Below are 27666 nucleotides of genomic sequence, written 5' to 3'. Positions count from 1 at the left end.
GTTTCTGCGTGCTGTTTCGGCAACGATGTACGACGTTTTTTGCTCCGCGTGCTGGGGGATTATCGAGGAACTGAATTGTGGATTTCCTTTATGAATTCAGTCGGAGCTCCCAGCAACATAACGGGAAACGTCGGACATCATGCGCAGCTGGGGCGCCGGCATGACCAGCAAAACGAACCAGAGAGCTGCCATGTGCAGCTGCAAAGACGTGCGCAGTCGTAAAAGCTCGGTGCCGTTTCTTTACGCGATAAACCAAAACTAACTGTGCTTTAGGCATGTGCATTCCATTACAGACATCAGTGAAGTTGGTGAAACAGGATATTAGTTGGGCAATCGGAATGAGAAAATTGGATTTTTTTATGAATGTTATCTTTTCCCCCAACTCGATCCCAATTGTGCAGTCGGTGCCATCAGAAAAAATAATCCATCCGGGGCTCTCGCAGAGCAGTGCCACCGCCTTCACGTGAGAGAACGACCACGACCTACAGAAGCGGATATCACTGAGCTACCTCTGAGATCCCTTCAGGTGACCTCTGGTCGTCCACATTGTAGAGGGCAGCACTTTCTCACTCTACAACTGGGAGTCGTCAAACGATGTTATATTCTCAGGACCCGAATTTAGCTGCATTGAGCGAAGACTCAAGTGGAATATGATGTGACTTTGTGTGCAGTCATTGGCCACGAGACTGAGACCATCAACTCACTTGAGAACCCAGACAGCGGCTGCCTGGATTGGAACAAAGAACCTCAGCAGGTGCCAGCTCAGCGCTGTGACCTCCGAGCCAGGTGGCCACCTCATTGAGCTTCAGCAACAGGGCTCATTGGACGTGCGCGGGTGTTGGGTGCCGGCAGAAGAACCGTGGGGAGGCCATCGCAGGCCCTGATATGGCCAACGCCTACACACGCTTCATAGTTTACTCAGAAGCAGGCTTGTTATTAAGTAGCTCGTGAAAATTGTGTTTTGTGTTTAGTTTAGCAGGAAGGCCCGCTGAGGTTAATCTCGTTCTTACAGATGCTCGTGAAAAATGGCATTCCACAGCAGGGAATTCATATTTATGGGACCCTTTTTGTCAATTTTCTTGCACCATACGTATGGAAAAATAATCGAGTTTACCTTTGTTGGTAATACAGGAGGTTTTAAGATGTTCAAACACCAAATAGATACCTATTGGAAGGCATCACATCCGCATTAACCACACATGCTTGTGGTAAAACATGCAAACAAATATCCTTTGATGATGTATATATTGTCCTCTTCTCCTACACCAGAGACAGGCTTCTTCATGGCCTTGTCTCCACTGGTGTTAGACCAGAGAAAGCCAAAAGCCAACAGGCCAAAGGCAATGCAAATAGCATTGCTCGGGTTGAGCAAGGCTATGAAGGAGGCTATATCTGGTGTAGGCCAATCAGTTGCAAGGACAATGCATACATCATCATGGAGATGGTGTCCTCAAGCTGCCCCTCACCAGTCTAACAGAGGAATTCAAGGCTCCAGATGACACTGAATGAATCTCGAGACCCAGTGGTGAGCAACAACGCGCTGACCTTGGCAACTGGGCGCAAATGGAGGCCAGGAAAAGCAGTCCAGGAGGCAACAGCAGCCCTCAGACATGCTGACATTGTGGGTCATGTTCAGCAAGGGAGAGGAGGCCTTGGGCTAACTAGCCGTGCTGCTTGGAGTAAGGCCACTGCACCAGAGCGGCGGAAGATGGTAGTGCAGGAAGTACGCCATCAGGAGGAGGCTGCAAGGTGGGCCAAGGCAGTCTTTCTTGCCAAACAGGGACAGTGGACTCGATGGGACAGTGTGGAGAAGAGGAAGATCAGCTGGAAGGATATGTGAGCCATGGAAGCGAGACGGTTGAGCTTTTCCATCAGAGCAACATATGACGTCCTTCCAACACCAGTTAATCTTCACCAATGGTATGGTGAAGATCCGGACTGTGCCCTCTGTTCCATGCCAGCCAACCTCAGGCACATTCTCACAGGGTGTAAAACAAGCCTCACCCAAGGACGCTACACTTGGCGTCACAACCAAGTCCTTAAAAACCTTGCGTCCGCCCTGGAGGACAAGCGAGCTGCCACCAACTCCCTACCACCCCCAGCAACATCACACCACTTACGGACGACCTTTGTCCGCGAAGGAGCTAAACCACCGAAGAGCGGCTCTACACCATTAGAGCGAGACCAGCTGCGCTTGGCCCGCGATTGGAAAATGTTAGCTGACATTGGCCGGCAACTTGTGTTTCCTCCGGAGATCGCAAACACCACCCTAAGACCTGACATGGTGCTCTGGTCCCGTTTGCTCAAGAAGGTCTTCATCATTGAGCTCACAGTACCCTGGGAGGACTCAGTAGATGAGGCTTATGAGCGAAAACATCTGCGCTATGCCGATCTAGCTGCCGAAGCACGGCATCATGGCTGGAACACAGAAGTCCGACCAGTGGAGGTGGGCTGCAGAGGTTTTGTGGCAACATCTACAACCAGACTGCTTAGAGACCTGGGAATTAAGGGCCAGAGCCAGCGTTCGGCAATCAGCTGTATCGGAGGCGGCAGAAGGCAGCAGTCAGTGGCTCTGGATGAAGAGGAAAGACCCCAGCTTGGGCCCCGAAGTGAGAGGGCCAGGAGGTATGCGGTCAACATTGCTTGACTCAGGGAGGAGGACGCCCCTGCCATGCATAGTCCCATGGGATGTTGGCTATCAACAACAAGGCAACTCCTATGACTAATTGGGAATGGGACGCAAGCGTAGGATTGATCACCCTGTCGCTGGCCGCCTTTGGGGAGGGTGTATAGTGTGAAAGGCCGAAACACCCTAGGAACCAAAGGTACACTACTGACGATGCGCTCCCCAAATTTCACCAGGCTCACTGTTCATGAACTCTTGGAAGTGCTTGCACAAAGGTTAGTAACATCTCATCCTGTGTTCTTGGAATCAAAGCATGTTTGTTTTACCACAAGCATGATGTGTGGTTAATGCAGACTTGATGCTTTGCAAGAGGTGTCTGTGGCGTTTGAATATCTGAACCCTTCCTGTTTTATTGACAGAGAGGCTAAAGGATGTAATTGTTCCCTCAGCGGATTCATAGGTAGTGTGACAAAAAGCTTTTATGTAATTCACTCGAGCGATACTCAAAGAGAGGTTCATAATCCCAGCAATCACATTGGGCACAACGACCGTCACAACAATACCCGGCTTCACGTTATCAACGTCAATCGACAGTGCCACAAACACTGCCAGCTATTGTCAGCCAGATGAATGAAATCTTCAACCAAAGCTCAACATAAATAATCAGCAACATCAACGTTGTCATAAACAAGCAGTCGTCAACACTTACGAATAAGTTTACAGTTGGGTAATAATCAAGGTAAATATTATGGTAACGAATTTAAGAAATTAAATCGCTGACTGTGGCGGTTGACTCAGAGGCAAGAGTGATCACTACTAGCATACCAGCCACGCAAACCACAAATCTTACACACATTGTGTACATCAAGTATGCATAGCTCTGTAACTAGCGCGGTGACAAGACCTGGGCCCAGCAGCCCGACCCGTGACGAGGCCTCAAAGATGATCAGATCCACCCTTGGCAGTGAGCGCCTTCGGAGGTCACCGCACTGTGCTCCCGTACCTGGTGAGTGACGAATTAACTGATTCCAGCCACCCTCTCTTAAACCAACCCGCATTGACAAGCTTGGTGAAGTATGGTCACACAATCGCCGTGACCAGCACGGCATGGGGAGGTCTTTATCGGGAGGTGATTTGACAGAAGGCCCTCAGTAGAGTTCAGCTTCCTTTCAGCTCGACACTTGGCACCACTTGCCTAGGCCACGACGAGGTGTCGCCAAACCACAATGACATCATTGCGCAGGTTCAGTACGGCTGGCCCGAGTGTTGTTGGATTGTACCACGTGTCGCTCCACGCGCTGGGAAGCACCCCAGCACCCAAGCACCCCAGCACCCCAGCACGTGCAAAGAAACGTCCAGAAACAAGTTAACTACCTCGCCTGGTATACAGGAGGTCGTGAGGTCGTGAGTTCTTGCTGCCTGTATATTTGAAGTGTGCATGTCTCTCTCCCCGCGGTTGCGTAGATTTTTCTCCAGGTCCTCCGATGTTTCCCTCATTTAGGATCAACATCACGCATTTCAAAAAGTATTTGGCTGCTATACATTTCCACATGATAAGCCACTTAGTTCAGTTATCAGAATGGCCTTACCTGGTAAAAAAACCCCTGAAAATACAACAGAAAAGGCATCGGAGAGAGCCAAGCTACAATGACGTCTTCCCCGCTGCGCTGGCCGAGCGCGCCCCGTTGCCCCTCGCCCTGCCGCCTCTCCCCTCACCTCGAGAGGGGAGCCCCCGCTGCCCAGGGGGTAGTAAACCACGCGGTACTGATCCACGGGGTCGGGCGACGGTGTCCACGTCACGCGAAAGCTCCGTGTCGTCACCTCCGACGTGACCAGGTCGAGCGGAGCGCCGGGCGGGGGGTCTGCCCCTCCTGTAAACGGCACGGCGTCGTCGTAATCGCTGCCGGGGCAATTCCACGAGTAGCTCGACCAGCTGGACAGCTGTCTTGTGGTCGATTACGAGGGCTCCATTGGCCTGAACGAATGAGTCAGCTCTACCAACATTTACTGCCAACTGCCAGCGTGTGTCCACCTACTTTGAGCAGCTCGTGGATGTATCAGGATTGGCCAATGGATCATTGGATGGAAATCCTTATGGAGGGGGAGCTCATCATGGGAAAACCGAGTCAGACCTGACATTAGCGCTAAAGCCTGGAAATGATTTTCGGAATGTGACGTGTTTACGATCTTCAAGATTTGCATGGAATTATTTGCGTAGCTTTAAACATTCCTTATTCAGCCGTAATCTTAGCTCTGAATCTAGTTATTTAAGACCGTGGCCCATAAAATGGCTGCATGTATGGTAAGACATTCACATAAATCACTCAGAGTTTGGGCTGAGAGCTCGGGTTGTGGTTTGTGATATAAAAAGAAACCAACCCATAACGAAATACAAATTATTGCATCAAAATGTTCATTAATTTTAAAATAATGTAAAATGCTAATAATTTCCCCATCTCTGGTATAGTTTTGTGGTCTGGCAATGTCTTAAATTTTGGTGCCTCATGATGTTTTATTTCAAGCATCACAAACTATTCGATATAAATGTGTCCCAAGTTAATTTCATTGCAGACAGGTTTTTTTTGTTAAATGATCAATCATTCTCTTTCTTTCCAGCTCATTTAGAAAGTTCCCATAACCCACATCCCCTCAAACAGGAGTGGGAAACTATTCCTTACCAAGACCAAACAGGACTTTAAAACACCTTTGGCGGGGTCCCACATGAACACGGCTCAATAACGTCTGTCACTGCAGGAGGCCCTCGCAGTTGCAGACGTGACAGGTTATGAAAAAAAGTGGAAACCCAGTGTTGCCATGTCAAAGATATCCCTCTTTGGTAACCAATCAGTGCAGATAAAATGCTCGGAGTGATTGTGAGATAATATTTGCTAGACAATAGTAAACCGGTTGGCTTCATGTGGCCGTGGGCTGTGTGAAATTAAATCATGGACCACACACTACTCACGGTGCCATAGGTTCTCTATGCCTGCAGTGAGCGACAGCCAGTCCAGCCGTAGCGCAGCCTCAGTGGCCATTGCATGAAGGTTAAAGACTCCTTCTCAGCTCTGTTAATTCGACCCCTTCTCAGCCGAAGGTACAAATGACAGAGGTGCCACCAAGCTACGTTGCTCATTCTCTTTTGCTACCCTCACAGTTTGGAACTCCGTTTCCTCAGCCATCCGTGCTGTTGACTATCTTCCCCTGCTCAGGTCCAGGCTGAAGAGAATCTCTGACTGACTGCCTCTGTTTCTCCATAAAGTAAATACGCTGACTGCTGCTGTGCCTTGAGATCAGGTCGCATTTATACGAAATACAAATCAACATTGCACTGCGCTGTGGCCTCCTCTGACCACAAGCACTGACATTTCAAGTTGATTTTGTTTAACTGGGCGACACCTAAAGAGGCCAGGATATTCTCATCTGCAAGAGGAACCGAGGTCACCAAAATGCCAAAAATATCAACAGCAATCAAGCAAACAGAAATCAGGGGATTCCAGAATACATAGAAAATAATGCAGAAACGTAACCGATATTAAGTCCAAAATCCATGGGATTGTTTTGCCAATATCAAAATGATGAAAAAATAAGAATAGGCTTCATCCTTTTTGGCAATACACACTTGATACCTTGCAATAGGAGGTGTCTATTTGGTGTTTGAACACATCATTTATAGCCAGAAAGGGTAAATAAAGCCTATTCTTCTTATTTAATTCCGTAAAATACATTTCCTGTAACGAATCTTGACTCTGACAAATGACTTCAAAAGAAAAAGAGAACGAGTAACATCAAGCTGCAGAAATGTCAAAACGGTCGCCGGGGTGATGAGCGCACGAGTAATCAGAGACAGACGCGGCCACCCACCGGGGAAGTCGACGCTGCGGCACACCGTCTTGCTGAGGCTGCCCACGATGGTGGCCATGGCGCTGAAGTCGGCCACGTTGTACACGTGCGTGTCGTCGGGGTCGGTGGCGATCTGCTTCAGCTCGTTCTCGTCCGCGTTCTTCACGCCTGGGCGAGCGGAGGACGCACGCCGCGGACGGGGCTCACGCGCCGGACATGGCGAGCACTACCGCCACCCCCAGTTGGCCGCCGCCGTCGTGGCAAGCCACGCGAAGAGACGCCGCGCCGCGGACAACAGCGGCGCAACAATAATCCATTTGTCCTGCTGTACTACGCTTCCCACGTCCACGCTCACCGCTTTCACCAATCCGCGCCCGCCAACGTGGTGAAGTACGGTCAAACAACCCCCCCACGACCCGCACCGCATGGGGGAGGCCCTCGTACAACAGCGGATTGATGCAAAGGGGTGTACGCGTGTAACACGTCCACTTGCACGTGCGTTATTCCACACAGTGCTGTGCGTAAACACGGCAGTTTGGGAATACGTTGAACTCTGTGGGAGCAGCGTTGCATGAACACCAGACTGAATAATGAGTTTTGCATTTTTAAAACTTCAGCTATTGGATTGGTAGAAATATAAGGATGTTGGATCCTCTTTTAGATGTTCGGATCATTAACAAATATCTCGTATGGACATTCTGATAAAGTGACGTCACCTGTTACCACGTGGGATCATTTTTGGTGGGAAAGGTGCTTTGCAATATACATACTAATCCGTTCATGGATACCCCACTGGAGATCGCTTAAGCAATGGTGCCATACATTACAGAGCAGCGCGTCAGCCGATTTTATGTGTCTTGAGATTGGTGGGAGAGGCTTCACTTTCTCTATAAATTCTCCCTAAGATCGCAGTGAGGAATCTGTAAAATAAATCACCCTTTATCTGCAGAGCACTCGCCAGGTGACCGACGATGCACCGACACCGGCGTGCGCACAGAGCCTCGGGCACTCCATCTAACCACGACAAAGATCCTGCGTTCTATCGAGGCGGATTCGACGGGCGCCAACCTCCGTGCCACCCGTGCCCGGCTCGGATAATTCATCGTGGCCCCACTGATTCACGCACGGAGGAAAGCTGCGAACCGAAACCCCCTCTGAGCGACCGCCTATTCAACCTCTACGAGAATGAAAGAAGAAAACAGCAGATGGGGATAAAGAAGGGAAGGCGTGGGGAGCTCAGGGCAGTGATAGTGGGTGCCACCACACAGGCTCTTGACATTTATGGGGGATTTTATTGGCTGAAGCAAAGGGTTCATAAGTGAGGCCACCTGGCAGAGAAACAGGCTCTGGCACAATTCTCAAGAGGGCAAAAGCAGAGGGGCTCCTTTTAAAATAACGGGGCATATTCGATGGTTCTTTCGGTAAAGTCACCTAGATAGAAAAAATAATGACAATAAAAATGAAGTGAATAAAACAAATATCACGACGTTTCGATCACAACACAAGCAATCGTTTTTTTTCTCATGATTACGATTGCTTGTGTTGCGATCGAAACGTCGTGATATTTTTTTCATTCACTTTATTTTCATTATCATAATTTTACTGTTATTATTTTTCCTATCTACGCGACTTTACCGAAAGAACCATCGAATATAAATTCCTGCAGTCACGAAAGTTTTAAGTCAAAATTTAATGACGGGGCACTTTTAAACACATTAATTCCAGGCACATGCTCTTAGAATCCCTGACATTTGCATTAGAATAAGAGCTCTGCTTCATTGTGATTTTTTTTACCTTGCACAAAATGCCCACGATCTATGCCCGCTCTCGTTAAACACATTAATCTGTGAGCTAGCAGACCAGAGAACGCTCATGAAGATGCTCGTGAAGGAGGGACGCGCTTTTTCAATGCTTCTTCAAACCACATGAATAGTGAGGCCAGAGTGATCGAGAGGATAAGGGCTGGACAATGCACCCTAGTAAAGTTCAGTTTCCAACTCTTAACCACTGTACTTCTCTGGGCTCTATATCTATATGTGCTATGAATAGGGCCCATTGCCTGAAACGTCCCCTATTACATATTTTTACTTTCAAGACCACAGTGCTATTGACAAAGAATGTGTTGAGTGTTGCCTCCCCTCTATAGATGCGCACTGGGAGCAATGTGGGGAGGAGAGGGGGGGGTCTCCCATTTGTCTTCCGTCACGGCCTCGCCCGTTGATTGACACTGCCAAGCACCCCACCCCGTGCCCTGTCGCACCCCGAACGGGAGCTGCAGGTGTGGCACCCCAGAGAAATAGCAGCACATTCCGCGGTAATATCGTGCAGCTGTGCGGCACGCCGGCCCGCCCGGCAGGCTTCCCGCACGCAGGCACCGAGGCGGCGAGATGTTAACTCCCTCGCCTAGTGTACAGGAGGTCGCGGGTTCGATCCCGACCCTGACACCTGCTGTAAATTTTCAGTTTGCACGTCTCTCTCCCCGTGGTCGCGAGGATTTTTTGTCCAGGTCCTCCGGTTTTTCCCTCCACATTTAGAAAGATGCGTTTAGGTGATTTGGCTGCTATAAATGTCCACGTGATAAGACACTTATTTGAGCTATCATTTGTGGTCAGGCCGCTTCTGAAAAAGAGAGACGTAGCTCAGTGGGCCTTACCTGGTAAAATAAATACAGTTTAGTTAAAATAAAAATAGTTGTGCTCATAGTTTAGTTTCGGCGACGGGAGCCGCGACGTGCATGTGGGGCGACGACTCCGTCTTTATGGGATTCCTCTACGCCCCACGCCCCCTGGATGCTTGTGCGCCCGTCGTGAGGAGGACACTGCCTGTGCTGGAGCCGCAATGAGCGAGACGCACGCACAGATGCACGGCGCAACGCTCCGAATCACCACGTCGCCGGGAAGGCGCCCCTTCTCTCGTCGTCCGATCTCAACAAATAATTTGGCGATGCTGTGCTGCTGCGTCGGCAGTGGTGCACAAGCAAGTTTGACAAGATCTCAATACACTCGTCAGCAACGCGTGCTGTCGCGCAGACTATGAAGAAGGGTCGAAGACTATGAAAAAGAGCGTGTCGAGTTTTTTGTCAGATATAAGCAGGATTGTATGTATGTAGAGTGTTTAAAATCTTTCGCACTGTACGGAGCCAACCGTGCTAATCAAAGGTGTGGATTGAGACTGGATGGGCAACCACCATTCACAAGATGTTAAGATAGCAGTGTGGCAGAAGCCATTGTTGTACTGTGTTTCTATGCTCCCAAGTCTGTCCTCTCCCTCACCAACCCGCACTGACCAGCGTGGTGAAGTCCACTCACAATGACGCCCGCGACCCACACGGCGTGGGGAGGAGGCCCTCATCCAGCAATAGATTGCCAAAAACTGGCACATGCACGTTAATATGTCACGGACATAAGTGTACCTGAGTTTATCTGTTACATGAGTTTACCTGTATTTACCTGTGTCTACCTGAGTGCACCTGTGTTTATCTGCGTTACCTGTATCCATTTACCTGCTGAAGAAGTCACCCCAACAACACCGACTCGGGTCGGTGCTCTCACCAACCACTCGCTCACGCGAACCTCGCGGCGAGAGCGCTGCTCGCCGCCTACGGCTGCAGGGCACTGCCGCTTTCTCTCTCGGTCTCGCTCTGTCTCTCTCTCATTCTGTCTCTCTCTCTCTAGCTCTCTCTCGCTCTGTCTCTCTCTCTCTCTCGCACTTACGCTGCCAGCGGCTCAAACCAATGTTCCGCCTTTTGGGGGACATCTTCAGGAAACTGGGGGTGCCCTTCTCCAACAGCAGCTTCGTATATGGGGTGGTGCCTTACCTGGCTAACAAGCGCCATGACCTCGCCATCTTCGCCTGTGCTCAGGCGAAGATGGCGGTGTACAAGACGAGACACTGACGGCTGCTCTGTGCTGCTCTGTGGAGCTTCCAGCGTTCAGGGGCCTGCTCAAGGCGCGGCTCCGGCTGGAGCACGCCATGTACCACACACATGCCGGTGATGTGCGCGTCTTCTTCGAACGTTGGGGGGCCGGAAAAGCCCTCTGTACCAGCGTAGACGGCACCGTCACGTTCACCTGCTGAAGCGCTCGCTCGTCACCGTGGCGTGCGCGATGACCAACACAACCACGTGGCTTTTATGTTGTGCGCAGTGCATTTAGCGCCACAGCGCCTGGATGTACAGTGTTTGTTTATTTGTTTGCTGGTGACTTTGTGTATTTCATATCGGAATCGTCTCCAGTGCTGTTGCTGCTGGCGGCAATAAAAGTTGTTTAAAAAGTCTCGAGTGCTCTCTCTCTCTCTCTCACCGATGGCGAAGAGCTCCACGCCGTTGGCGCGCAGGCTGTCCGCGGGCCCGAACACCTCGTCCTGCGACTTGCCGTCCGTGATGAGGATGCCGATCTTGTTGACGCCCTCCCGCGCGCCCGCATCTGGCGTGAAGCTGTTCTCGCGGATGTAGGTGAGCGCCAGCCCTGTGTCCCAGCGCGCACACCACCGCGGTGCGTCCCACCGTCAACCGGCGCCCGCGTGTGTGCACCGTCGCCCGACTGTGTCGCGTCGTGTAGGGCTGCGGCCAGACTGGCATTCTAGGAAATGGCTTCAGCTGACATGCGTCGGATTGCTTGAGTCATCATCATCATCAGTCATGATCAATCGACTGCTGGATGAAATCCTCCACAAGCCATTGCCACACTTCATTATCCTGCAATGTAACACTCCTCCAATAACCTTCTGATGAGTTGATTTTTCATTGCACCATCGCCTCGGCTAGAATTCTCTACACGCGATCGATTACTTGGCTGCCACTCAGCTATTATTGTTGCCTTGGATGATCGGCCGTCATCCCTTCGAGTGATGTGTCTACCAGTTTTAACAGTTTCAATTCTGTGTGCTCCAATTCACAAGTTCCTCTGTCTCCCAGGAGCATTCCCAGCACGCGTCTCTGGACTCCTCCTTCTGAAGGGCCCAACAGGCAACTCGATACTCAGATAATCTATCCCAACAGCGTCTATATCCACTATGTGAATGCATGCTGTGAACGTTATACATGTAACATGCGTGTATAGGCGTCGATACGCGTTTGCTATGTAGGTGTCAATCAACACCTTGGGCACCCTGGCAAATGAAACGTTCCATCTCAAGGAAGGGATATTCCAGGTGAAATATTTGAATTGCCAACAAAATCAATGCATGAATGAAATAAGCACCAAGGCATGGCAGCAGCTCTCTCGCACAGAGCCGCACTCCAGTGCTAGTCTATGAGTCTGCGTGTCTATGGGTCTCTATGTGAGTATATGGGTCTGCGTGTCTATGGGTCTCTGTGCTAGTCTATGGGTCTCTGTGTTAGTCTGTGGGTCTGCGTGTCTATGGTTCTCTGTGCGAGTCTATGGGTCTCTGTTTTAGTCTATGGGTCTCTGTGCTAGTTTATGGGTCTGCGTGTCTATGAGTCTGTGTGAGTCTATGGTTCTCTGTGCTAGTCTATGGGTCTCTGTGCTAGTTTATGGGGCTGCGTGTCTATGGATCTTCGTGTCTACGAGTCTCTGTGTGACTCTATGGGTCTCTGTGCGTGTCTATGGGTCTCTATGTGAGTATATGGGTCTGCGTGTCTGGGTCTCTGTGCTAGTCTATGGGTCTCTGTGTTAGTCTATGGGTCTCTGCGCTAGTCTATGGGTCTGCGTATCTATGGGTCTGCGTATCTATGGGTCTCTGCTCCACGGCGTGGTGCGTGCCGTGGAGCCGTGGGGTGAACTCCGCACCAGTCAGCGTGTTGCCCCCCTTGTAGGGCAGGTTGCGCACGGCTTCCAGGGTGGTGTCCTTCGTAGAGAAGCTGTTGAGGTTCCACTCCGTTCTGGGGTCTCCGCTGTACTGCGCCAGACCTGTCGCAGACGCGTGCACGTGCGCACCAGTGAGTGCCGTGACGATGAAGATCTCTCGTTGGGATTCGCTGCAAGAAAGCGCCGTTATGTGAGCACCCGTTTGGCCGGCAATGCCCCCGGTAATTATTATCGGCCGAGTTAAACTCGGGGAGCCCCGGATTCTGTCTAGATGCCAAACCGCAAATGGTCTGCTTCATCAGTTGCATCGTAAACATGCGTGTACGGCCAAACACATACACGCACACGTGCGCATGACTGCTCGGGGACACGCACTCGCAGTGATAAATATGCAAGCACTTTTAATTTTCTTTTGATGTTCACGCACAGCGCTGTTGAGTCCCGCATTTTAGTAAAATAAGAAATGGTTGAGTTAATCATGGAACTGAGGTGGTAGCGCGCAGTGCACCAGTATTGTTGTCACCACTCGCAAAGCCGCTTGAACATTCCCTTTAACGTTATCGATCTCACGAGTCCGTACGCAGGGAGCCGTATCTCCAGTCACCTGTGCAGGCGGCGTGTGGGTGCTCTAGATTATGCAGCTGCCCGCTTGCCATGCTGCCTCCTACTACAGGTAACCTTGCGGCTCGACGGGCTGGAGTCGCCACGATGGTGTTGGCGTGATCCGCCAACCCCGTGGCCACGTGACAAGATCGAACATGCGCCGACATGCCCACCCGGCCATGTTCACACCGACCAGCGTTGTGTTCTCTATCGCTCGATACTTGTGCTACCACATTGACAAAAGTGATTTGCATCTTTGATCCTTACCCATGTATCGATAGATACATTTGAAAGTGCAATTGTATTGAGGTACTGTGTCGTTGTCTTGGTGTGGGCCAGTGGCGTGATGTTATCTTCCTTGCCTGGTATGCAGGTCATGGGTTTGATCCCGACCCTGATGCCTGTGTATTTGGAGTTTGCATGTTCTCCCCATGGTAGCGGGGACTTTTTCTCCGGGTTTTCCGGTTTTTCTCTCGACATTGAGAAGCATGCCTATTAGATCATTTGGCTGCGATACTTTCCACATGATAAGCCACTTTGTCGAGCTATCATTTGAGTCAGGTGGCTTTTGAAAAAGAGCTATATAGCTCAGTGGGCCTTACCTGGTAAAATACAATATTTGTGCTTTAGTTAATTATTTTTCGTGATTTGCTTACCTTCCCTATACTTTGCACTCCTATTGTTTTTTGTGTATTGTTGTTGTTGTTGTAAATGTCTGACCCTCCTCTATTGGACACGTGTGAAAAATGGCTTCATGGCTCATCGGATTTCTCCAGGATAAATACATATTTAGACTCCGATACTGCTGCACAGGTGACTGCGGTTGTGCTACTGTGCGCATCTCCGTTGTATTTTCGGGTTGCTCCGCACACCGTGAGCTTCTTGAGGAAGTGAGCCCATATCAATCTCGATTTGAAATCCAATTCGGATTTGGACCGATTTATCTCCTAAAGAGTCTCTACGACCCAAACACGCAGTGACGGCGGAGAGCGTAGGCCGCTCGTGTGGCGCGCGTCCCTGGCTGCGCCTGTGTCCCGCGCGCACGGGGGTTGGTGATGGTGCACAGGGCACCGCTTCGTGCGCGCGTCTCATTGCCGACGGATGCCCGCGCCTGCGACGTTACAGATTTGTTTTGTCCGTGCCGACTGTGAGCATCGGCGGTGTGACACGAGGCATGGGGTTTCTCACCGGAGCTCAGTATCTGCGCGGCTTGCGCACGTCCAACAAAAACAGAGCCGATATAATTAGGACAATGCACCCCGATCCCTCGCGCAGCTGTAGCACTACTCCAAGTGCAATTACACCCTTCCCCCCTGCTCCAGCACCGGCTTTTCCCATGGGCAGAAAGAGCAGCGGCAGCGGCAGCACAGCTTTGGTGCCGTCAGCAGCTAGGAATGCGCACGGTGTGAGGTGCGCCGGCTTCCGCGCCTTACAGTTGCCGCTCACCCACGCGGATCTTGTCCCCGATGTCGAACGAGTTGACGAGCTGCTCGATGAACTGGCGGACGAGGCGGAAGTTGAGGCGGCCGATGCTCCAGGAGCCATCCACCAGGATGACGATGTCGGCCACGGCCGAGCTGGCGCATTCGTACACTGCGACGAGCGGGGGGGGGGGGGGATGTCGGGGGTGGGGAAGCGGCGAGGGAGCGTGACGGTGTGGCCCTGGGGGAGACACCTCGTCCATATCGTCGCCCCCCCTCGGCGCTTTGCACGCCGGCATCTCCTGTGACGACGTCCGGGTTTAAAGGCTCGATCGCACGATACGCTAACGTGGCAGGGCAGTAGTGGCACGTTCGCCGCTTGTTCCAGTGCCTCACGGTTCGAGCCCGGTGACTGCCCTGGTTAATACTGTGGCCGTGTTAACCAAAGGTACAGAGGACGTTAAAGGTTCCCATGACATTATTCAAAAGGGTAGGCTACGTGTGCTGTCGTCACAGTCCAAATTTGGCAACTTGAATACTCATTTGTTAAAACCACGTGGCAATATGGCCCCTGAGCTGGCGCCCTCAAGATCGCCTGAAACTTCAAGAATGGCGCAAACACCAAATGTACTCAATTAATTTTTTTTGGTACGAGCATATAACGGGACTTTGGCTGGGCCCGGTAAAATTTAGATTGACCCTGCCGGACACCGGTCACAGCCATAGCTGCCCAATGTGCGTGTGAGGGGGCCACCGACTGAGTCTCCGCACAGGGGTCACTGCCCGCGAACACCAGAGCTCATCGTTCATGAACGCCCGCAAGGCAACCATCCCGGGGTCGCTCACTACACTGGAAGCTCACTGTCACGTGAGGTTCACGCACACGTAGGGAATACACATAAACACACATGCGTACACACGAAACAAATGCATGTGTATCCTACGACCAACATACAAAGAAACAAATGAATAAAAACGTAGAATTACACGTGCACACATAAGACAAAAACAAATACACACGTAGACATTTTCACCCACTCAGAGACGCACACGTACTCACACGTGCACGCTGCACGCGACGCTCTGCCTACATCTGAGCGCCGTTCGGGGGAGGGGTTTTCCTGGGCAAGTGGACCCTGGCAGTGACGCAATCGGCAGCGAGCGGCACTCTCCATGCTCGGGGGTGGTGGGCGGCACGGAGCTCAGCCAGGCTGGGACGGGGCCCAGGCCGGGCCGGAGGCCAGGGGAGCAGGCAAAGCGTGAAGGAACGAGACGTTGGGCGAGCGGGCGGGCAAAGCGTTTCATGAGAGTGGTCAGTGTCGCTGGGCGAAAGTAAATGCGGTTAGCGGGGTAAAAAATCGTCATGAGCTGCGCGTCGATTGGCGCCGCGGATTTAGGAGCGCTCCTATTTGAGCGCTTGCAGTGCTTTAGGGCGACATGCTCTCTCTAGGCAGCGGTGCTCCGTGCAATCATGTCTCGGGAAGGTTGTTATGCTGTCATGAGCGGATGCAAGCGGATGATTTTTCTTCTGTGGTCGTGCACGACGTGCGCGCGTATGGCAGGCTTTTGCCAGCCAGCTAGCACGCCAGCCTGCCACCCGTCCGTCCAGGCAGCGATCGAGGCAGCCCGCCGGGTGCTCAGCCACGCGTCTCACTGTTGAGTTCAGCCGTTGCAAGCCATCGTCAGTGAGGTGCAGCTCTCCACATGCTCCTGCTCTGAGCCACTGCGCAAGACCACAAGATCTCAAACAAGAAAACAGATGCATTCGAGCGCACGCACTTACACTCGCACGCACGCACGCGCTCACGGTTACACGCACTCACGCGCACACGCTCGCATACACGCTCGCACGAACACACACTCGCGCCCACATGCGAACTCACACTCATACACGCACACACAAAATCATTACTAAAACAGCCATCAGGCATCTGATCTGACTCTGGTGTATGTTCGCCTCACCGTGATGGATTGGCGTTTTTACATTTTTGCCAATAGCACCATCTATGGAAGCAGCATCGGCAGATGGGAATGAGCTGAGTGGATTCAAGTCCCATCCCTGGAGTGCGTTCGGTCATTTCAAACGATTTGCTCATCGCACAGCAAACTTACTCGTGCCTTAAACAAACATGAAGCTGAATCTGCCAAAATGATACGCACCAAAGTGACAACAACAAAAACAATAATAATGAATCAGAGTTTTCAGTGGATACCAAAGTGATTCACTAAATTAATTGGGTGACGCCATTTCACCCAGACGGCCGATGGGGGGAGAGGGAGGGGGGCTGGCGGACCCTCCTGCCGTGTGCTGGGACCCCCCCTCCCTCACCACGCGGAATGCCCCGGTGCATCGCCTGGCTTTAATTAGCATCAGAAGCGGCAGTCAACGCGACTTTCCACGGCTTGTGCCGCGGCTTGTGCGTGTCGATGAGCTAATGGGGTGAGCTTGATAGCAACCGATCTCCCGAGGAGCCGGACGTGCTCAGCGGGAGCCCGCTGCGCCAGTTGATGTGACATCTGACGCCTTGGGATCGTGGGGGCGCAGCCACCACAAACTGTGGTGGTTGGGGGGCGTCTGGTGACGAGCAAACGGCTCTCGGTGGTTACTGGTTAGAGATAGGATCCGATATGTTCGCCCCCCCCACTTCACCATGGACAAGAGGGGTTCTCTGCTGCACTGTGATGCAATTGAGTCTACGCAGCTGCCGGCTGCGAGTTCTGAGCCGACTGCCGATGCGCTACTCTATATATGTATATTGAACTTCTTTCGCACCGTACGTAGCCAACCGTGCTAATCGGAGGTGCAGGGGAAGGGCAACAAACTAAACACAAAAACATCAGTTTTTAAGACATTCGTTTTCAATGTAAATGTAAAAGTGCATTGAAACGAAAAGCGCGCGATGCAGTGGCCGTCTTTGGTCGATGGTGAGTCGAAAGCAGCTGTGAGGATGACCGGAGTTTGGGTGATGGTCTATGCTCCTTGACGAGATCAGCTCGCTACTGTGTATTTAAAGGTTCTGTTTTTGTCGCCTTGTCGAAGGGAGAAACGCAGTGCCATGATTTTCTCTGTCCAAATTATTGGTGGGTTTCTTGTTTAGCCGCGTGTAAATGTGCTGGGGGGTGTCTGCACCCACACAGCGCCCACACAGTGAGTGGCTGCTTCCACCCCCCACACCCCCCCCCCCCACCGGCTGAGGGCTCATGATCTGGCGACGAGAAGTGGCGAGCTAAGCGGGTGGTGGTCGCCACGCGGGCGCGTCCCCAGGGATTCCGCACCGCAGACGACGTGATGCGCGCATCGTCTGGGCAGCCGTGCCGCGCGTATGGAATCCGCTTTGAAAGGAATAAAAGCTGGGCCCAGGAAATGGTTGGCCACGCTTTTTGTAAATTGTACGGGTAGAAGAGGATTCCCGTGCACGCACCTGGTCGCGCCTGTGCGCCTTCACGCGTGCGTGCGCGTTCGTGCACGCAACTGCATCATAAATAATAGTATATTGATGCACATGACCTTGCCAATCAGAACTTGACTGTGCACAGTTGTTTTGTTCATGTTTGTTTTCTTTTTCTATAGCCAGGTGTCTATTGGGGTAACCGGGTTCCCGTCCAAAATGGGCACGAGTTGCCCAATTTATTTATTTTTTTGCACCAAAAAAATAAACCAAACGAACCACATTGTTGTCACAGGCAACACTTCTGTGCGTCTCAAGGAAGCTAAGCAGGGTGAGCTTGGATAGCGCTTGGAGGGAGCCCACCGTGTAGAACAGGTGGATAGACTGAGGTGCTTCGTAGTGGGCAGCAAATGCGCGGTGCAGAATATTGTACGGTTGTACTCGACTGCTATGCTCCCCAACTTCACCAATCCACACTGACCAGCGTGGTGAAGTATGGTCAAGTAACTCCTACGATACTCCCACCTCAGGTCCGGGGAGGACCAAGTCAGCGGTGGATTGACAAACGAGCTACACATGTTCACATTCAAGTTTTTGTGTGTGCGCGTCTACATGCGTGTGCCCCCATATGCCGGCATGCGCCATCGTGAGCCGAGGTTGTGTCAATAGTCTTCTCCACACTTGTGCGTGCCATCGCGCGTGTTTGTACACGTGCACGTGTTGACGTGATTGTCATTTGTCATGTGCCTGCACAAATATGCGCTACTCACATTCAATGTTGGCGGGAGGGAGGTCGGGAGTGGTGACCTCGGAGCCGAGGAGCGGTTCGCTTGGCCCATCCTCGTACATTGCAAACACACTCACCTTGTACGGAGTGCCAGACCTGTGCATCACAAACAGACACGCACCGGCACACACACCGGCACACACACACACCGGGACACACACGCACTCCGGGACACACACACACACACCAGTACAAACACACCGGCACACACACACCCACTCCGGGACACACACACCGGCACACACACACAAAACACACATACACTCCGGCATACACACACCGGGACACACACAAACATACACCGGATCAAAGATCAAAGATTGTGTCATCAATTAAGTAAAACTAAACTGGGAGCAAATGATATAAGCTGGAACATGTAAACAGTTCATAAACCAACATGCACACACCAACATATCAATGCTCTTCAAAGCTCTTCACACAACTGCTGGCTGGAAGCAACTCAACCTGGCTCTGATCCAGCAGACCTGGGAATGGCCTTGGCGAACGAGGACGTGTTAATGATACAACTGTACAACAATGGAGTGGTTTCGCCCTTGTTAGTAATCGTCAGTGCGGTAGATCCATAGCAGTCATCGTGTGCCTCGGGGGCTTTGTGAGGACAAGTCCCCTCCCTCATCCCTGTGAGAGGGAACAGCTTGGCCCTGCCGAGGGCAGTTCTAACGCTTGCCGCAAACGACGAGAAACCCATCCAGAGAGCAGAGCATTAAAGCTGGAGTAAAACAGCGGAACGATAAAACGCGCACGCGGTGACTTCGAGACGGCACGAAGTGTGAACGTGACCACCGGCTCTGTCCCCCTGTCCTCGCAGTCCAGTTGAGGACCGCTGACCGAACAGAGGTGACAACTTTGGCGGCATTACGCTCGACCGCGAACGAGCGCGCCGTTCTCTCCGCGCGCGCGAGGTCCTCGCCTGAGCTCCTGCAGCACGGCGCTGCTGTCCTCGGGGCTCACGAGCAGCTCGCGCAACGACACGCGCTCCCCCGCCGGGTGGAAGGCCACGCGGTACGCCGTCACCTCCCCGGGCGCCGGCCGCCACGACACGCGGAAGCTGCTGCTCGTCGCGTCCGACGTCGTCAGATTGCGAGGGGGCCTCAGCTTGGTGGCTGCGGTGCGCACACGGACACGGATACGTCATGGCCTCACCACCGGTCTCTTGCGTCTTCGTCTGTAGCTGGCACAGCTTCGTTTAAACCCTCAACACACGCTTGCTCGCGCGCCGGTCCTGCTTCCGCTCCGTCAAGACATCCTGTTCCACCGCGGTCATCGCTCTGCCACTTTTCTTCGACAACAGCGCGAGTGCTGCAAGCGTTCTCAAACACTGCACCTGGCTGCGCCTCCCCACAGCGCCAACACAATGGGCATCATAAAAATACCATCTCACAGCGGCACCGAATCCTCTTTAACCAAACGCGAAGAATGCGGGCCACGGGCCAAGCCCGTGCCGAGACTTCATTTCGAAGGTGCCGCGGCGCCGCACTCACGGTCGACGGTGGCCCCCTCCCCGTGCCGGGCGCGGCCCTCCCAGCCTCCGTACACCGGCGTCGCCGCCAGCTTGTAGCGCGTGCCGGGCTTGAGGCGTCGCAGTGGCACCGACGTGGTGTTCCCAGGCACCCGCATCACGACCGAGCGGCCCCGGGGGGCGTCCCCGCCCTCTCCGGGGGGCTCCACCGGCCGGTACGTCAGGCGGTAACTCTGCGGGGGGCCCGGCGCCGGCGCCCACGACGCGCGGAACGCCGTCGTGTTGCGCTCGCTCACCCGCACGCGGCCGCCGTCGGGAACTGGGGGGAGAGGGGGGCACGGGAGGAGGAGACGTGGGGAGAAGGGGGCGAAGGAAGATAAGAGAGCAACACTGGCGGGGGAGGGGGGGAGCGTGGAGATGATGAGATGGGGATAGACGATAAAGATGAGAAGGTAGAGGACACAGAAGGACGTCGCAACGGGGAGAAGCGGTGTTGCGGTGAGGAAGAGCCGTGAAGGTGGAAGCGCACAAGAAAGATGGGGGTCACGGGGAGATGAGGGAAAGCAAAGAGGTGCGGAATGAAGAGGGGCACACGCAGGAAGGGAAGAAGTTGTGCAGGTGTAGCAAGGCAGAAGAGCGTTGGAAGTGTTGAGAGCAGCCAGGGGAAGAGGAAACGAGATTGGGTGGCGGAAACCAGGCACCGAGTGATGGAGGCAGGGGTCACGTTTAAATTCCCCGCAAAACAATAAAGCGCCTATTTGTAAATGCTCTACGTGCGGCGGAAAGAGCGACCTAACGTCGTTAATTTTTTCAGCACATTGCTTTAAAAGTCTTGACGTGCGTTTGTTGGGATCGTCGTCGTTGGGGAGAGCCGCAACAACTGCGCGCGCGCGTTTGTGTGTGCGCGTGTGCGTGTGTGTATGTGTGCGTGTGTGCGTGTGTGTGCGTGTGTGTGCGTGTGTCCTTTGAAAGCGCTCGGTATGTGCGCAGGGTTAAACGGGGTAGCCCACCCGAGTGGGTGCGCCCCCGCACAGCCACTGCCTCGTGCGCTCTAGACGGTGCGCACGACGCGTGCGTGCGTGAGCGTGCACGTGCACACACGCGCACGCTCAGCGGCGCTGCTCGGGATGCACACAGCACGCTGGCCACCGCCACAAGTGAGACAATGACGTGAGTAATTCCAATTTCCAGCTCTGCACTTTGCTCCTGCCCCTCGGGACTATACACAGCCCTGACCCCCGCTTGACTTCCACGCCTCCCTCACGGTTCTGCACATCAGCAAAAAGGTTTCCTCCAAATTTGGCTTCACAGACTTCATTAAAACGTTTCAAATTTGTAAAAATATACCGCACATACAACCGCAACCGCTCGCTCACTGTGTTCCCCACTCGTATCCTCTCTCGCCAGACCGCCAGTGGCTCTGCCAAGCATCACTGGTCTCACGGTGGGTGGCAGTGCGAGGGCGAGTGCTGTGGGACTGGTGTCCATTTCTTAATCAAGAGACTCGATCCATCGTGCGCTTGCATGTATCGAGGCCTTGGGCATCTGCTGCCACTGTTACAAGCGAAGCTGTTCTGTCAACCGGCGAGGGAGTTGCGTTCGAGTTGACGTTGCTCCCCACCATTCCAAGTTGGGTTGCCACCTTTCCCACAGATCAAACCCGGATTGACTTCTCAGTCGACCAGTGTCTATCACAACTGTGCAAATACTGTAATACAATTCAACACAATTTCGATTTAAAGCTTTCGTGACTGTAGGGATTCATCTTCTTGGTTCTTTCGGTAAAGTGACGTAGAAGGGAAGTAATAAAATAATAAAAATAAAACATAATAAAACAATTCTCACGACGTTTCGGCTACAACGCAAGCAGCCGTCTTCAGGTGAAGAATGAGACACTGCCAAGCTAGGAGCTTATATATAAGCTGAGTTGGAGGTGGAAGAAGAAGAGAGCCTTAACAAAAGAATGTGCATATCAAGAGGAATTTAGCATATTCATGGGAAATGCGTAGGAGGTGGGCGGGGGGGTTTTCAAAGTCATATTATGCCCATGCATTATGCAGGATCAGCAGCACCAAAGGGAGGGGGGGTAGCATTAACAAAGGGAGGGCATGTTAATAGTATGTAGAAGCAATGAAACATGTGAATGGGAAAACGGTGGCAGGAGATCCGCAGCGGAGCAAATAATGCATTCCCTGTGGAGAACACAAGATACACAGTTAATGCCAGTGAGTGGACTGCGGTCTGAAAGTCACCATAAACGTGAACAACAATCAGTTAAGATCCGAAGTGGTTTATTACGTCCTTCCAATGATTACTTCCCTTCTACGTGACTTCACCGAAAGAACCAAGAAGATGAATCCCTGCAGTCACGAAAGCTTTAAATCGAAATTTAACCGCCTCTAAGGGGAGGGTTTCCACATAACTTTGAGATCCTTCAACAAGCTCCGTGATAAGAAGGCTCAGCTAATCGAGTCTCTCACATTTCTGAAGAGATGCCGCGACTCTAAGGTAATACCAAACGCATTTCCACTAACATCTGCTGCTATAACTTCTTCTAATGCAAAACGAATTCTGTCTAGAACTAGCTTAGCTCCTATCTCAGAGAAAATCAGACTTACGCGCACCGAACTAGATCAGTTAGACAAGACACTCTACAAATCACACTTATCTTTGAGTGCAACAATGTCCACATCGGATTGGGAACATGTAGAAAAAATGACTGCCTCTTCAGCTGCCGCTATGTCGACTAAATGTAAGGACAACTTGATTTCCAAATTCAACCGCCTCTCAAACAAGAAACCGGACCCACACATTGAAAAGCTAGATGTTAACAAAGTCGTAATTAATCGCAGTAACAGTCCTATTTCTGAAGGTCTGAAATCCGTTTTAGCTAAAGGACTAAACTTTGCAGTCACACCTAGACACATACCAGTTAATGATATAATTGCTCGAGTAGATGTAGCTCTCAAGGGCTTGAGTCACATCGCTGCAGACGTAGCAAGATCTGAAATCTCTGCAACCCTCAAAAACGCTAAGATGCCAGCTAGCAACATCAGCAAAGATGAGCGTTTTGAATTAGCTAAATTAAAAAAGAGGGATGACATTGTCATCCTCTCAGCCGACAAAGGCAATGCCACTGTCATCATGGACAAAATAGAATACAACAACAAAATGCAAGAACTACTCAACGATGGCAGCTATACAAAAATAAAAAGAGACCCCACCAACAGCCTCGTCACCAAAACCAACAAAATAATTTCTGCTTCAACCGCATTAATTGATCAGACCAAACAGTTCTCGTTGAAACCTTCTGCAGCCAGGCCACCAAGATTGTACGGCTTGCCAAAGATACATAAAGAAGATACACCTCTTCGTCCCATTGTCTCTACTATCAACTCCCCCACTTACAAACTGGCTCGTTTTTTGTCTAAAATCCTACGGCCTTTCACTGGAAAAACCACCTCTGCGGTACAAAACTCTACTGACCTGGTATCGACAATCAAGGGGATTTCCCTGTCCCCAGACGACCTGCTTGTCAGTTTTGATGTGGTTTCCTTGTTCACCAAGGTTCCTGTGCCTGACACCATCGCAATCATTGAAGACTTGGTTAATCAAGGACTGAATGCTGGGGTACCCCCCCTGGTGAGACACTGCTTAACCAATACATACTTCACCTGGAATGGAATCTTCTACAAGCAAACTGAGGGCACCCCAATGGGCTCCCCCCTATCTCCGGTTGTAGCCAACATTTTCATGGAGAAATTTGAGACTGACGCCATCCAGACTGCCACTCTACACCCGACCTTATGGAAGAGGTACGTAGATGACACTTTTGTCATCTGGCCACATGGCCGGCCTGCTCTAGACAAATTTCTCGACCACATCAATTCCATACACCCAGCCATCAGATTCACCATGGAAGTCGAAAAAGATGGCAAGTAACCTTTTTGGATGTCCTAATTAAAAGGAGACCTGATGGTTCAATGAGCCATTCTGTCTACAGGAAAGCCACCCATACGGATGCCTACCTAAAACCGGATTCCCACCACCATCCATCCCAGAAGAACTCCCTCATCAAGACTCTATACCATAGAGCCCAATGCATCTCCGACCAGGAACACATTTCCAGTGAACTCAAACACGTACGCCAAGCTCTTAAGGCTAATGGTTACTCCGACTACACAATCCGCAAGGCCATCACTCCAACCATCAAGAAGGATCCTGCTGAGGAGCCTTTCAAAACCATCACCTTACCCTACATTGCTGGGGTCACAAAAAAGATCTCCAAAATCCTGATTAAACACAAGATTCAGGTACGATTCAACACAGTACATAAAATCCGTGATCTGGTTCCGTCTGTAAAAGACGTGGTTCCAGACATACAGTACCCTGGCGTCTACAAACTAAGTTGCCTCTGTGGTAGCAGTTAAATTGGAGAAACCAAACGACATGTCTCGGACCGCATCCGTGAACATAAAGCTGACCTGAAACACGGTAGGACAAACACCTCAGCCGTGGCAGATCACTGTTACAATTCAGTGGGTTCACATGACATTGACTTCTCCAAGACAGAGGTTCTCTGCAAGCCATCTGGCTACCATGAGAGATTCGTTCATGAGGCGATCCACATATACAAACACAGAGACAATTTCAACCGAGAAGATGGATTCTGGCTCAGCAATCATTGGAAGGACGTAATAAACCACTTCGGATCTTAACTGATTGTTGTTCACGTTTATGGTGACTTTCAGACCGCAGTCCACTCACTGGCATTAACTGTGTATCTTGTGTTCTCCACAGGGAATGCATTATTTGCTCCGCTGCGGATCTCCTGCCACCGTTTTCCCATTCACATGTTTCATTGCTTCTACATACTATTAACATGCCCTCCCTTTGTTAATGCTACCCCCCCTCCCTTTGGTGCTGCTGATCCTGAATAATGCATGGGCATAATATGACTTTAAAACCCCCCCGCCCACCTCCTACTTATTTCCCATGAATATGCTAAATTCCTCTTGATATGCACATTCTTTTGTTAAGGCCCTCTTCTTCTTCCACCTCCAACTCAGCTTATATATAAGCTCCTAGCTTGGCAGTGTCTCATTCTTCACCTGAAGACGGCTGCTTGCGTTGTAGCCGAAACGTCATGAGAATTGTTTTATTATGTTTTATTTTTATTATTTTATTACTTCCCTTCTACGTGACTTTACCGAAAGAACCAAGAAGATGAATGCAACACAACATACATCCCGTTCTCAGTACAAATCAATTCCTGCCACCCAAACACAGATACCAATTCCCGAGCTGTCCTGGACTGTCTGGAATTAGAAAAAACTAGCCCCATGTCCGGATCAAATATGGGCAGGTGGCGACCCTGATTCGAAGCAAGGCAGACCCCGTGAGGGGACTGTGAACTTGGAGCCTCCGGCCCTGCTGAGTTCTGCTCATATGGAAGCCGCATATTGTGTGAGAAGTGCCGACTGCTCGCACAGCTTACGGCAGAAGGCAGCAGGGCTGCACCGTACGGAAGATTGCCAATGAGCTAAACCAGTATTCGGTTGTCGTGTTTCACATCTTGGATGGGGATTGCCTCAGCCCATCATCTCTCGGGGGGTTGATAAAATAGGCACCGCTGTGGGGAAGTCAACAGGACTTACCTATATCTATCCTCGTCCCCACCATAGGAATGTGGAATTTCCACCACTGGCTCATGGCTGCAAATGGAAGATGAGCACCTCAATCCTATATTTTATCAGGAAGTCACTTTGACTTTTGTTGCTTGAATGTCAGTGCATTTTAACAACAACAACAACCGCCATTCGCCACTATGTGGTGGTGACATCACCACGGCGGTTGTGCGAGGCTATGTGCACTTTAAGGACATGTGAAGTGTCGAATGCCCGCTGGCAGGAGGTCACGGGACAGACCCAGGTGCCATGGGTTGATTTATTGAGATGACTGGACAATGCACCACCTGTGCCCCCCTACTGTGCCAACTTGATGTGTTTTTGAATTTTAACACCACCAACAACACACTATCAGATCGTTTAAAGGCTGGCGCACACAAAGAGGGCATGGGGGGTTAAGGTAACTCACGTACAACGGCTGTAACATCTTAGCACATCTTGTATTATATTTGTATTGGCAAGCACATGCAGTTCCACTTCATAGAAGTTCTCAATGATCTGAAAGAATGTTAGTGGTCTACGCAGCAGGCTACAACGCGAGTCATATTTTACACACATCGCACGCACATGGCATCATTTGCATCTCAGTTGGGACGTCTCGCCAATCACAACACGCCCCCATGGGGCGCACCAGCAGCCCGCGAACGCCACATTCACATCAACACTCCTCCACCAGGGCTCTCCAGCAGTCCCCACACACCACATTCACATCAACACGCCTCCAAGGGGCTCTCCATAAGCTTGCAAACGCCACTTCACATCCAAGAATTCACGTTCGCAGACATGGCAGCCAGTAACACTCAGTGTCCTGTTATCTAACCACCTGCCAATAACGAGCAAGGGGTCGGACCCGGTACATCTGCCGGCGACACGATGATGTCAGAGCCAAATCCGTTTGCGATTTGCTGTAAATGCGAGGCAATGCTTCATAACTGGCTGTGTTTGCGACGTGCGACGGACCGCACCGAGGTGGCGTCGCCCGTGCTGGTGACACCACCGTTGTTGCACGACCACGGCGATAGCATCACTTCTCACGCTGCACGGGAGGCCAGAGAGCAGGGCGAGTGACAGGTCACCTGACGGCACGTGTGTGCTATCGTCTATGCGCGGTGCAACCGGGGGAGTACCGGGCCCTGAGTGAATCTGCCAAGCCTGCAGAATTTCACCGGCACACTTGCGAATCGCCCTAGACCACACACACGTCGCTGACACAGGCTGCTAACTGGTTCGGCCAGTAAAAATCAGTCGGACGTGATTTGGATGTTTGGATGGCTCGTTTTTCATGGGAGATGTCAGCACAAATTGGCCATTAGCTTTGACACCCCACGGAAGCAGCCATAAACCACAAAACTGGTGAAATGTGAACAGCGGCAATAATTCACAATGCCATATCCAAAAATAGCAACAATTCCTTTAATCGGCACGAAACTATAATGATGTCTCTGCACTTCCTATCTTTCGATCGTAATTAATCATGGGTAACAGAGAGACAGAAAGTGCTCTGAGAATTGATGGACACTGCAAATAAGGATGTTGTGAGTGAATACACAATTCGCACTCGTGGCGTGTGCGACACTATGTTAACGGGGGCAAATAATATAATCTCTGTCAGCGGACACCACTATACAATAATAATTCATAATTAGGGCGCGAGGAGGAACCACAGATAACGAGGAAAGCTCTGTGGTTCTCTATATATTAAGATGTTTCAGGCAATGATTAAGCATCTAAATGTGAGAGGAAACCGGAGCGCCCAGAGTAAATCCACGCATGCGAGGGGGCAAAACTCGATGCCATACAGACGGAATAGATGGAGTCGAATAAAAAGATAATAATATGTTTAGAGCAATGCATATATTCTACGTAAAAAAATACATTACTTACATGGAAAGAGCTGGAAAAAGAGTCAAATATTGAATAAGGACAACCAATGAAACACTCTTCATAAGTGAATCACCAATGATGATGGGAATATCAAAAAGATTATGCTGTGAAGAAGTGAACATGACAATAGCAGAGATGAGAGAATTATTTTCACACAAGATGCTATACCAGGGGTCGGTAG

At 51.2% G+C, this 27666-nt stretch overlaps 1 protein-coding gene across 1 annotated transcript in view; it reads right to left on the bottom strand.

The window, feature by feature from the left end:
* LOC144725103 (collagen alpha-1(XII) chain-like) overlaps nucleotides 1-27666 on the bottom strand; it is a 319564-nt gene that overhangs the window by 152431 nt on the left and 139467 nt on the right. Inside the window, 8 exon segments of the mRNA XM_078604576.1 lie at nucleotides 4343-4497; nucleotides 6488-6634; nucleotides 10768-10932; nucleotides 12217-12336; nucleotides 14284-14430; nucleotides 18418-18530; nucleotides 19366-19558; nucleotides 19937-20233. Coding sequence (XP_078460702.1) covers nucleotides 4343-4497; nucleotides 6488-6634; nucleotides 10768-10932; nucleotides 12217-12336; nucleotides 14284-14430; nucleotides 18418-18530; nucleotides 19366-19558; nucleotides 19937-20233 — 1337 coding nt within the window.

This window comes from Lampetra planeri, chromosome 22 (genome assembly GCF_965212315.1).
Source record: "Lampetra planeri chromosome 22, kcLamPlan1.2.h2, whole genome shotgun sequence".
Lineage (NCBI taxonomy): Eukaryota > Metazoa > Chordata > Hyperoartia > Petromyzontiformes > Petromyzontidae > Lampetra > Lampetra planeri.
Note: the sequence above shows the minus strand (reverse complement) of the source record. Positions and strands in the feature narration are given on the sequence as shown.